This window comes from Macrosteles quadrilineatus, unplaced genomic scaffold (genome assembly GCF_028750875.1).
Source record: "Macrosteles quadrilineatus isolate MER2022 unplaced genomic scaffold, UCM_ALF_1.0 Scaffold_8__2_contigs__length_117827958, whole genome shotgun sequence".
In the NCBI taxonomy this organism is placed as follows: Eukaryota; Metazoa; Arthropoda; class Insecta; order Hemiptera; family Cicadellidae; genus Macrosteles; species Macrosteles quadrilineatus.
In genome coordinates, this window is record NW_026542601.1 from 80,970,627 (window position 1) to 80,984,149 (window position 13,523).

The 13,523-nt window shown below is 34.7% G+C and overlaps 2 protein-coding genes across 3 annotated transcripts in view; both read left to right on the forward strand.

The window, feature by feature from the left end:
* The window catches only part of LOC128999881 (MPN domain-containing protein-like), a 37,462-nt gene extending 33,303 nt beyond the window's left edge, over window positions 1–4,159 (forward strand). The window contains exon 14 of the mRNA XM_054426619.1: window positions 324–4,159. Within this exon, the coding sequence (XP_054282594.1) occupies window positions 324–460 (137 nt within the window). The 3' untranslated portion in view covers window positions 461–4,159. The remainder of the gene's footprint in view (window positions 1–323) is intronic.
* A 4,956-nt stretch (window positions 4,160–9,115) lies between these two features.
* The window catches only part of LOC128999711 (chitin synthase chs-2-like), a 62,506-nt gene continuing 58,098 nt past the window's right edge, over window positions 9,116–13,523 (forward strand). Inside the window, exon 1 of one of the 2 annotated variants that reach the window (XM_054426353.1) lies at window positions 9,116–9,256. The gene's annotated coding sequence lies outside the window, so the exon portion shown is untranslated. The remainder of the gene's footprint in view (window positions 9,257–13,523) is intronic. The other variant, XM_054426352.1, reaches the window with a different exon arrangement.

Sequence of the window (13,523 nt, forward strand, 5' to 3'; positions counted from 1 at the left end):
ATTCTTGAGATTATAGCGTCGCAAAAATCCCCAAATTATTGTTTTAATGCTTAAAAAAATTAAATATGTAGAAAATGTCCTAGTTTTTGGTTTATTTATTATTATCACCATTAATTAACGCACAGGCTGTGGTAGCACGGATAAATGACAGTTGTAACTAAATATGAGATTTGAGATCCAATTCTCAAATTCGGTCGTGGAATCTCACAATTTCAAATCTTTCACAGGATTTAGTGGATTCGAGGTTCAGCTCTGACACTTCACTAACAAAAACACATAAACATTTGCTTTTTGGTTTACACTAAGTTTTTGTTATGTTCCAGGCAAGTTCCCCACGCCAGCTTCTTTGATGGGCCTCTCCGCTCTGTTCCCCACACCACTACCCCCTAGTCTGCTCAAGTATCCCTCCCCCAGCAAACTACTCGACAAGAACTACACTCTGACCAGTGGCCACTCCTGAGACTGGCTCAACCTGTTCAGCCCGTGAATAGCCTCATCGTCTGCTGAAGGTTAACACTTACACCAGGAAACTAAAGATCTGGGACTTAAGACTATATAGTTATCTTAGAGGTCGTTGTGGACATTTTCCATAGATTAAAAAAACAAAGTTTTCATGACAAAAATGAATAACTTACTTGCACACTACCTTCTTACTACTGTCATGTACCTATGTATTAGTTGTTTTACTGTCATACTTTTTTTTAAATGCTTTTGTTTTCATTTTATTTTTAAATGTAATTAATTTCTCACTGGAGGCCGGGATCAGATTCCAGATCCCAAACACTTATTTTCACTTATAGTGATGGAAAATGTCCGCAATAGTCTCTTAAACATTGTAAACTAACCATTACCAAATTTAAATTAACTTAATTCAAAGAAGACCATTGTGTTGAATTTTGCACAATTTTGTTTTGGAATCTATTGAAACTTTTTTTGTAAAAACTTTTGAAGAGGTCAGCTTAATTTAGGCTATAACTAGAAGTACAATGCAGTTGTCTGCTTGCAAAATTGAGCAGAGCAAGCATAGGGAAATGTAACTATGAATTGATTGTTCCCAATGGGCTAGAGTTTACATAAAGGGAATGTCTACTTGCAGTATCCAAAGTCAATGCTGTACCTGGTTCACAAATGTGATGTGATCAACCGATAGGGCCTATGTTAAATTTCTAAAAGTTTAAATTCACGTAGGGGAAAGCCGAGTAGTCTGATTTGTACCGCTTCAGATTTATATCTTCCCATGGTTGGTTACTATGACAGTGCTAAATTTAATGCGAATCGCTTCAGCTGTTACGGAGGAGTATGTGGAAAACAAAAGCAGGGGTGTACAGTAGTATAAGAGCTTCACTCAAACTGTTTATAGTACATTGAATATCAACTGTACCAATTAAACAAACTTGGAACTTTTGTTAATGGTCTTGTCAATTGAAAGTAATTACGTATTTTAATTTTGATACTAAAACGATTAACGAAATTATTGACTTTTGGATACTGAAGTCTTCTTTCAAGATTAAATGGTAAAGGCCAGTTACGGGTTATAGAGCTTATAATAAGAACATCACTAATACTTGATTATTTAGTTAAATTTCATCTTATTATGAATCATGAATAATTGTTGTAGGTGTTAGATTTCAATTTCATGCTGGTTGTGAAGATATGGCTTCTAAATAGCTCTAAAAGGAGTGAAACACATTTCACAAACTAACGATTGTTTCTCTTCTCTTGCAGGTATTTTATCAAAGAAGTTATGTAAAGCAATGATTTAGGTAATTATATATTTTTTCTCATAAATTCTTATAAACTATTCAAACGCACAAAATTGGTGTTGCAAGTCATCATTTTTTACGTACTGTGAATTTAAAAAAAAAACTAATACTTGGACTGGTGTACTAGACTCTATTGTGCTGGTTTAATAACTTACTGGTGGATCAAAGAGTTCAGATCAACAACTATACTACTGGAACACACCCTGTCCATAACCCTGTATTGCGCTTTCAAGTGAATTTCAGTTATAAGGAATGTTATTGTCTCTGTGGAGTAATTGGTTGGCAAGTGAATGGAAAAGGTTGAAATTTAACTGTCTTAGTCGTGTACTCAATACCGATATCTCTGACCGTAGAACACACACAACAAGCTGATTTTAAATCTAACGGTAGATAATTAAAAAAAGTGAGGATTTATTTGAGGTCGGGGGTTATTTGCTCAAGCTACCTGATACGAATTTAACTACGTAAACATTATTATCAATTGTTTTTAAAGGGGCGCTTATAACAATGACATTAAACGTAGGCATAAAATAAAAAATGTTATAATGATGATAGATGCATGTTTATAGTAATTTAACAACCAGTAACAACAAGTAATTTAGAATAGTTAAGAAAAACACCATTGTATCAACAGATTTACAACATTTTTTTCTTTTTGTAAAATGTAATAAGTTAATATGAGAATCATACAGGTTTTTTAGATTGTCTAAGAAGACACTACGGTATATTGCCTGCCAGTACCTGTAGCGTGTTCTTACCCAACTTCAGACATCGTCAGATTTAGGCACAAATCTGTGACCCAATACACGTTTCAGCAGTATTTCACTTCACTTGTTTCAGTAGTATTGCTCGTTGGTTAAGATACTGTAACATTATGAAACGCATGACATCCTTATACATAATATGTGAAGGCGATTTCTACGAAACACTACTCCTCTGTTAATAATGGACATATTTTTACAAACGATGTGTCAAAATTAAGTATTTTTTGTGAAGATGCCCCCTTTCACTAATTCATGTAATAAGAGTCCTTGGGCTTTGCCCCACAGGCCATCAAAACACCAATGTATTTCTTATGAAGAAAAGATTTTGTTTACCTATACAGACAAATAATTTGTATTAATTACAGCTGTTCATAGTAAACACATGATACACTGACGAGAGTTCTTTTTCAGTGTGAGTTCGTTTTCAGTTTCGATAACTGGAGTGAAGTGATTGATTACATTCGAGTTGACCGTAATCGGAAAATACGACTGTTATTCGTTTTGAAATAACACCTGTAATACTTTGCAATTGCTCGAATTCGAGCAACAGGTGCACTAGTTTTCTTTAATTGTCTGTTGAATGCCAATTTTTTTGCATTACCAGAGGAAATGTTGTTTGGAAAAAAATAAAATTTGTAGATATTTTCTTTTGCAAAAGAAATGTTTCGCATTGAGAATTACTTGAAGTTTGTTAAGTTTTCTGTCATTTTTTTATTTGCAAATCAATCAAAATCTTAGCGTGACTTAATTCTGTGACATATTTCTATTTGAAAAACACTAACTTTTTGTCCTTTAAGAATCACCACTGATTTATTAACATGCTAGGCCTATTACTTTTGATCAGTGTTGCTTAACTTACTAAGACTGTTATTATTACTCATGCGTGTGTTTTAATTTTAATTTTAGGATTTGAGATTGTGATATATCTTTTAAGTACCGTAAATAATGTACAAAGTATTAATGATTAATGAGCAAACTCACAAAATAGATTGTAGTAAATGTTAGTTTCAACATTTCTGGTACTTTCAATGTTAGTTGATACAAATGTAATCCTTAACTGTGATTGGTTAAATATAATTGTCTTTTGTTTGTTCCTTATGTAAATGGAACATTTATATCCCCACCATCCTTTCTATAGGCGTTTTTGGCTGCTCTAAATGTTAGCGAAATTGTTAGGATAAAATAGTTAATGGTTTTAACATTATTTATACTAAACAATCAGTATTATTTAAAATGTTTTAAAATCATTTTTAACATTCTATCTCAAACAAACATTTTATTTTGTCTAGTTTAAAAATTGTGTTTTGTGTGAGTATATGAATAAACAAAGAATACTTTTTGAAGTTTTTTTGCAGAAGAATATTCTTGTTACTTAGTTTTATACTTTTTTAAGTTCAGTAATGTTAACAACTTTGTATAAAAGTAAATAAACTAGGGTTGCTTTCAGAGAGGTGAAAGCCAGTTGAGCGGAACAAACGTGATTTGATATTTGTATAAGTAACTAAATGTAAAAAAGTCAATAGATGTACTAATGCTGGTTTTATTGATTAAAATTATAATAATTCAGATTTGTTTTTACTACATCTTGTTGTTTTTACCAACTATTCCAAAAGATAAAAATTATATGGTGCAACACAAATAAACAACTCGATCACCTACCTATAACCTACACTTTACCTCCCTAATCTAACCTTACTTCAAAAAACACTGAATGTATAACGAATACTCATAAACCCCGACCTACCTTCCCCACATGCCTAAATTAGATCAGTGTTCAATATGCGTTTTATTAATAAGTGTAATAACTTTCTGCACCGTCGATGTAAGTAATTCAACATAATATAACCAGTGATGTATTATCGGATTAAATATCGATTTCGATGCAGTTTGATATATCGCTTATTAAATTCTGATTTCTAACATTGGCTGTTTCTAATCAGCTGGCAACACAAATAGGTTCCCAAGAAAGTAGTCACTGGTCCGTATCCCTCCGCTCCTTGTTTATGCTCCGCGCATTGAGAAAGTATTTCCGTATATTTGATCGATTTTCAGTGAATTCCGCGCCTTAAAAAAATGTTTTAACGGCATTTTCTTGTTTATTAAAATCATAGGAATGGTTTAAAAACGTTTAAAAGAAAAGTCTAGAAAGTTCAGAAATACCTTATGGGTCTCTTGTTTACATTTTTCTTGTAAACAAAAAACTGTCATATGGCTACTTTAGTCCCATAAGCCTAATGTTAAAATTTGGAGATTTTAAGTTCGTTTTTAATTGCATTACCATTATCTAATTGAAATTTGTTTGTTTATTAACCATCTCACTATTAGTCTAAGTAATCTTGTTAAGTTTAGCTGAAATGTGTTCAGCCGTTATTGAGTGATGTTGCTTTATTTGTTGCATTGAAGTTGATCCCAAAGAGCTACGCTCGCTTCGCTCGCTCCGCTCAATAAGTTTTATAAGTAATTATTTGTATATTATACCTTTGATTCAACAATTAACAGCGGTTTCTAACTACAAGCAAACATAATTATTATAAAAAAATAACACTGGAGAATCTACTAAATAATGATGAATATTTTAGTGGAAATGGTGCCTATTAAACGTTTAGGGTCTGAAATAAAAGAAAATTTTCTCTCAAACTGTAAAGAAGAAAGAAAGTTTTGAGAAGTGAAGCCTGTAGCCCCGGATTGTTTTTTTAGTTACTTCAGGATTGGTCTAGAGGTTGTGGCGTTATCTCTTTGATAAAATCCACTGGTGATTGGTGGAATTTGAACCCGGGACCTCAGGGACTGCATGGCATTGACACATGTGTTACATGCTGACAAATTCAGACCTCTGTCTACCATGAGACCAAGAACCTTAGATTTGTTCAACAAGCCTAACTCAGAACATCTATCCTATTATTTACCCATCTCAGAGCAAATATGATGGAGCCAGGGTTGCCACCTGTCCCGATTTTGGTTCCTTATGCCCGTATTTAGGCCTATGTTAATCCAGTGGGGAGGGGGGACATGTACAAATTTTTCTCTAACCTAAGCTGGCAACCCTGGGTAGAGCTGTGTTCATCCCCAACTATCAGGAAGTCTTTTCACGCAGAAAAGAATCAGGGGGAATTCCATTTACCATAAGGAAATTCAGCCTCCCTAGGTTGTCCATTATACATTGTGCTTTTTGAGACTTGAAATGTCTTTCTCCCTGAGGAAGCTAGAATGAGTGTGTGGAGGAGTTGTGAAATAGACAATGGATAATTCTCTTTACACACTGTGATTCCTTTGAGAATTACAGTAAAGAGTAAATCACGATATCTATTGTTGCTATAAGCCTTAAAAAGTGTCTCTTTGCTATTGTACGATACTAAAAGCCAAGAAAAAGAGGATTGGAGTTAGAGTGATGATAGAGTGAATGATGAGTGATAAATGGCTAAATACGGTCATGGATCTATTTAATTTAGTTTACAAATATCTCACTAAAGTCAGTGATATTAAGTCTCATTTATCCGCAGAGTTAACCAGAGACAGGGCCTGATTACCCATTAGGCTAATTAGGCTGGAGCCTAGGGCGCCAGTCAGCCAAGTGTTTTAGGGGGGCGCCAGACAGCTAAGACTTAAAGTTGGGACCGGGGGCGTAAAAGATGTTTTATTCCAAAAAAGGATTCGCGCAGATAGGGAAGGAGGTGGGGAAGGGTGCGTTCGGCAGATTTTCATAATCATTATATCCCTATATAAAGCCCAAAGTACCGATGAACTTTTGAGAAAACTACAAGTCATACCCCCATTATAGTATATATTTAAAATATTCGTAATGACGAGAAACCTTGCACAAAACTATCCATTATTTCATAAATTGCCCTTTAAGGTCGTAATTCCTTTCTAAAGGTAACTTTCCATATACCTAATGTTAAAAAATACCTCAGCTGTACTTATTTGTTTATTTCAGCTTAACTTAACCAATCAATAGTTTTATTAATACTTATGAAGTCAAACGGGGTGAAATCCGTGGGTTACAGCTAGTTTATAGTAATAATTGATTTGTAAAAACATTTAACGATACTTTTTGTTGCAGATAAATACAGATAAATGCTGTAAACTAAGTAATTCCATCTTAAGGTCCTAATAAAATTGGTTTAGTCCTAGGTGGTTAACAGAGTTAATTTAGAAAGTACGCATATTATTGTTTGTTTTTTTGATATTTTAGGTTAGGTCTACTTTTGATTTAATACAATCAAATGTTTAATAAAATCATAAAATGTAAAATAAATACATTATTTTAAATAAAAAAGTTTTACATTCCTTGAACAACCGATTTGTTACTACTTTAAAAGTTCCTAATCAAACCATGCATTAATTATTAATTTATGATCAGTTTTCTTTTGTTTTTAAATAAACTGAATGCCTTTGACCATTTTAAATTTTGAATTCAGTATTAGTATTCATTCTTTGAAATTTTGAAAGTGGTAGCGGAGAGGAGGGGTAGTGGAAAGGAGGAGGGGGCGCGAAAAACGTCAGCCTACTGGCGACTAGACCCTTAATCAGGCCCTGACCAGAGACGAAGAAGTGCTTTTTTTGCTTTGGCTCTCTACGAGGATCCTGCAAAGTGATTTTAAATATTTGTCCTGGTTCTCAGACGCAGCTTTTAGTTGGTGGTTGGTTATTTCGTGGTCTCTTTGAAGAGTTGTGGGTTGGAAGAATATACAAACATTCTTTACTATAATATCGTTTTGAGTTTAGGATTAGTCAGTTAAACTATACTATATTTTTTACCAGTCTAGACTTACACCCTGCACCCGCCGCAGTGTAGTACGGTGTTGAAAAGTTGAATGACCATGCATTTTATCGCTTTTTTTTTTGTTCATTTGTATGTGCTACGTGATTTTTAAGATTTATGCCGACATCTTAAGAGTGGTAGATTTTGCGTTCAGCTTGACAATGATGCCATAGATGTCGTAACCAGTTGTCATACAGACGATTTCAGGATTACTTAGACGAAATGAGGTCATTTAACCTCTTGTTTATTACAGAAAAAATATAAATAGTTGGGATGGTTAAAAATATAGTATGTTCAAGAATGAGTCGAGATACTTGAAGAAACACAAATAAAAAGTACTGGATATGCTATCAAATTACATGTCCAAAAAATATTCTCCTTTGGCAATCAATTTAAGGGTATGTATACTAAACAAGGGAAGAATGGTTTGACGAAAAGAGGCTCATCTCTGCAAGTGATGTGTATTGCTACACCGATGGGCCCAAGGTATGGTCGCCATTTCAATGAAAAGTATTTAAAAAAGGGATTTTAAGTATTAAGACTAGAAGGACAGGTGCGGATATGCTTTAGGAACAGGAAAGAACTGATATCAGCCTTTCTATGGCAGTGTACCCCACAGTTTACCTCGTGGAGGTCACCACCATTTTCGTTTGCGCTTGTGAAAATCTCATTAAGGAGATCAGGGGCAAAATGATTCTCTATCTACCGGTACTCTGACAGTCAGGAAAATTTGAAAACTCGAAATTTCTAAGAATTCAACTCCAAGCTTGTGTTGTATTGTCTTGCCTCTGTGTCAGAGTTGGGAAGGAGAAATTACGATCTTACTCTTCCTCGGTTGTCTGGTCACTATGGCTTAAAAGGTAAGAGGTTGCTCACAGACTGGCAAACAATGCTTAGGGGGGCAACTTTGCTTTATCTCCGTCCTTTCTAGCTGTGGCATGTCATGTAAGTATGCGTGCACCTCCATCACGTCTTGGGCCACTGAAAAACATCGTAGGAGATGGACAGAAGAACCCCTCTCAAGAGTGTGTTGTAAGTCTGGTGGCAAGCAAAAATAAAAAGAGGGGGTAAGCTCACCCTTAGAAACGGGTTTCCTCAGACAGGCAAATAATATAAACAATAGGACTAATTACTGGGCATGTCACCACCAAAACGTCCAAAACTTGAGCTATTCCTAGATTCAGTAGGAATTATATTTTTCATCCCAGATTCAAGAATCTTAATTATATAGGCTATTAGATTTACCTTTGTTGTTGTTGTAGCCTGAGTTGTAGGAAGAATACCCCTGAAGATGCCACTCAAGGGCAAGGTAGCAAAATGCATTCAGTTCAATTCAATTCAAGTGTATCATCATCGGGTGACACAAACATATTACCTACAAGAAATCATGCAACAACAACAAATTTTGGCATTAATCATTAAAATATCACAGTAACAAAACAATGTTGCTTTCTCTACTGGATCATGACTAGGGTTGTGACCTAAACCTATTTAACAGAAAAATTATGAAATTCCTATATCATTAAAATACACAATAGTAGAGAAACGTCTAGTTACATGAAGCAAAAACAACTTTAATATGTTTTTTCCACATACATTTTCAAGTTGCATTTAACCAGCTGTTTTAAGGAAGGTGAAGAATTTCCGGATCCTCATTCATCTCACAACGTAATGCTACAACGCCAATTTCCTGAGTAAGCCGTCCCAAGGTTTCGTAGGACAGCAGTTGGAGGAACAAGGAGCAAAAGGAAAGTGAAGAGTGAGAGGGAAGACGTGACGTCACTCGCTATCAACCAATCAGATTGTTGCTTTCTTGCCCGCGGATCAAAGTGTCTAGTCGCGGCCGACTCGCGCTCCTGACACGTCCTTAGTGTTATCTTCTTTGAGGTTATGTTAAGTGTGTGATGTGTCACTATGTTTAGATACAAATTTGGATACTGTTCCTGACGCTAGTTGTTTAATATAAGGTAAGACAAATTTTTGTTCAATTTTACGTCATAGATTAGATTTTGATGGTGGATTGGTAGGGTACAGTTTTTTTGGTGTAAAAAAGTAAATATTTAGGATGGATTTGGATATTTAATGCAATTATAATTTAATTCAGTTTAGATTAACTATAAACATATTTAAGAATGAAAATGGTAAAAATTTTATTTTTTGCTATTTTTTTTATGAGTTTTTTAGTTTAACTTACTTCTTGTAAAAGAACAGGCATATGTCAAGTTTTATATTGTTTTCCCAACCTAACAATTGAATTTGAAGAAACTTAATGTATATGGATAATAAAATTACACATTCTATTAATATATAAAAACAATAACATTTTTATGAATTATTTCCAAAATTGTATGAATAAAGTTGTACAGTAAATTTACGAATCGTATGTTATCAGTTTTAAACGTAGCTTAAAGAAAATAATCGTGAGTCATTGTTGTTTTCCATATCCGTAATCTCTAATTATGACTGCTGCTGCTACGCTGAATTTTGCTAATCCACAAATATATTTTGGGAACGAATTTTCAATTAAAATTAATAAAAAACTATTCAGTAAGGTTAGGCCTAATTGATATCCATAAAAACCGACCTCGAAAAGTGATTAAGTCAACACCGAGGTAGCGGTAAAACCTTCAACACCTTGATTGGTTGGTGACCAATAAGAATGTGAAAGTAACAATTGGAATTACAATAAACCTCGGTGGTTGGTCAATATGGTTGTGTAACCACTCCAGTTCGATTCAACCAGGCAGCCGCCGTGGCACAAACCCGCGAAACCACGAAGTGGTTAACAAAAAGTGTATCAACATATGTTACGTTTGTATAAATAATTTTCACTGTACAACGTTGAAGAATGAGTGAAGAATTATTGTGAATGCTCGAAATGACAGCTTTGTCACTGCTTAAGAAAATCTTTCTATAATCTTGACCCATAAAAATAGTTCTCAAAATTAAACATGTAACCTTCGGATCATAAGTGTATAACCTAAACTATCATTGTGCTACCAGGTTGACTAGAGTAAGTTATAGTTAAAAATTAGTATTTTGCATTTTAGCAAACGTTTTAAAATAAGTTACAAGTACATCTAATGGTATTGATTTTAATAAATGTTGGTTGATCTCTGTAATCGCAAAATAAAGAAGGGGCTTAATTTGTTTACAATTTACCGTTAGCAAGTTAATTATAGTTAACATTGCAGACATGGTTTTCAACCACCTCATTTACTATATCCCCTTAATCCTCCTAGATCCCCACGTGGTCAAGATAATTGTCAAACGTTTTATCCATGTAATCTAAAAAATACTAATTAATTAACCGTAGTTGATGTACAATTCGTACATATGGTCTTCCAAGACCGGATACGGATATTTTGCTCACTAGGTGATTAAAATGAGGCACAAGAAACTTGAACGGTCGGTTTTACTGAAGTTCAGAAAGTAGTTATATTTTACTCGTTGTTAGCCTTGGGGATTTTATTTATTCGTGTTTTTGTTTATTTTTACTACCATATTGCCGTACCGCTTGATGATATTCTCTTGAATGTAAATAATATCGTATAAGCACACTATTCAAATTTTGAAACATGTATGTGGATAGAAGAATAATAAAGTCCTTTGATTTTTTTATAGTCCTATTTAATTTTACACAAATATTTAATTGTTTACTTACTGTATACATGTTGCAAGTAGAAACATATTTTATAAAACTAAACGTGATTTTAACTACTTAAGCATATTTCAGCTATTTAAGTACTAGGCACCTATGGGTTCGGTTCATGTTACTTACAAAATATAATACAGTATGGGAATAAATATATTGGAAAATGTATTTAAGGCTATTTGTTTTTAAAGACATATTAAAAAAAATCTTCTCGAAGCTCTCTTTAATCCCTAATAAAACCGTCACTACAGAAATGAAAGGCGAAGTCAAATGTCCTTGGATGAGTTCTCGTCATCACGTTTGTAATTCCCGATTTTTCTAGCGGTTTCTTAATTCAGGCTGATTCACTGTTAAAGGATATCGGTTTGGAATTTTTTGAGTCATAGTTACTTTTTACAGTTGTTTGACAATAACGCTAAAACAATATCTGTTCAGAAAATAACACTAAACACTTTGAACTAGTTTATGCACTGTGTCGTTTTAGCTCTCACTAAAATACTATCACATTTTGTTGTTGTCAGTCCTTGAGTGGTGTATTAACAATTTTTACAGTAACTGGATTACTGTTTTACTATTTGTTATACGTTTTGTATAGCATACCATATTCGGTGGGTGGTGGTTATATTGTAAATAATTTGTTACTAAAGAAAACCCTTAAGTTTTAATTTTACAGTATAATGTTTTAATTATATTATGATTATCGTATGGTTTAATTGCAGAGATTTCAATCATACAGGAAACGTTCTCCTCTTAAGAGTGTCCTTCTCGTTTTCTAGCCAAGTGGATTTACAGCTTAGCAATAGCAGTGAAGTGGGCTCGGAACCACCGGTTCACCACATTATTACATTGCTAAAGCCATTGATCTGTGAGATTTAAATGTCTGTCCTTCAAAAACCCATAACAACCAGTCGCTCCCCTTTAAATATAGATTAACGAGATTTCTTGCTTTGAACAATTTAAAAACACGATTTTTAAAAACATATTCTAACCATGTAATTTAAAACAAGCTTAACAACAAATAATGTAGTGGATTGCTTCAATGAACATCATTGTAAACGTGACTGAACTTATATCACAGTAAAGAGGTCTTGGTCCAACTCGTTTGTAGGTTTAGACTTTTAGATGAGTTCTAAAAAAAAATGTTGAGTTGAGGATGTCATAAAATATATTGAAATGTTTTTATTTCCCATTGATTTGATTCATGTATGACTACGCCAACGATACATAAAGGGTGCGTAGATGAACTAGTTAAACGGAAAACTCGAAACGCAAACTTTCGTGATGGTTGCCAGAGTCCATAGATTTTCGATCACCGCGTCTTCCGACGGGATTCTCTGTTCTTCTCTACACAAATTGGGTATACTCCCGTATTAGCCCTTCAATAGTTTAGCTAAGTTGTTACAGTGCTCGCTAGTAATCAAAAGGTCTCCGGTTCGATCCTGAGAAAAGTGTGTAACTTTTTGACGGTTCGAAACTGGACCCAGCTGTCCTTGATCATTGGGTTTTCAATAAATGGTCCTGAATGATGAAACAGCTGATCTTAGGTAACAAAACTACACAGATCCATTCTACACTCATCCTTCACTCTTGGGTTAAAATACGCACATAGGTGGCGTCCCCATCTCAAATGAATTATGGACATCTCAAATCACCCATAGACTTTACCCCCCGAGTTCTCCGTCGGTCCATGGTCTATCCGGGAGCACGTCACTCCAAGGTCGCCGCTCCTCGACCTTCGTCAGGACTCGGGAGAGCGGGCGGTTGGCCAACAGGGTGGAGCTGGTGGAGTAACAGTTCTTGCACTAGATACAGCCACAGCAGACACCTATACACTGTCTACAATGGCGCAACTCTGACCTCGAGTAGTGTGGGAGAGAAATGGAGCTGTCTGTCAGCTAGACTGTAGCATTGATTATACTCGGAATTGTAGTAGTCAATGACTGTAGACAGATCTGTGGGTCACTAAGGATCTCACACTGCTTAGTTGTCTTTGGAAGCTATTTTCAGTGTGAAAATTCTCAACCCTTAGAGGTCTAATTAGTAGTATGTCGGACGAAAAAGTAGGATACAGCAGAATCCACCTGTGACATTAGCCTAGGAGACATTATTGTGAATATAGGTTTTCTAATCTTGGCCAAGTCTGATGTTAAAAAGATGAGTTCATCTGAGGAAGAGCTTGGTGCGACAGACTACCTAATGAACGGTGGAGGGGGGGGGGTCTGGGGTTGCCTCAGGTGGAATTTTAAGGGATAAGTAGATTTATTGTGAGTCGCACCTCTCCTAACAGTGTTAGCGAGCTTTCTACATTTTTGCTTACTGTTTGTGTGTTCACTAAAAATTAGTTTTAGAATAGAAAATTTGGATACTTGTGTGAACTGGGAGAAAACGTAGTAAAACTAGGCATAATAATATAATAGACTGAGTGTAAGGTGTTGAAGAGGTGAACATTTTATGTGTAAGTATAACGTAACGTAGCTGTACTGTGTTAAGAATAAGTAATACTAAATCCTACAGTAAGTTAATCCAAAATATAACACCAGCTAAAGGCCCCTCAATCGAGCTGATTAAGATTAAAGGAA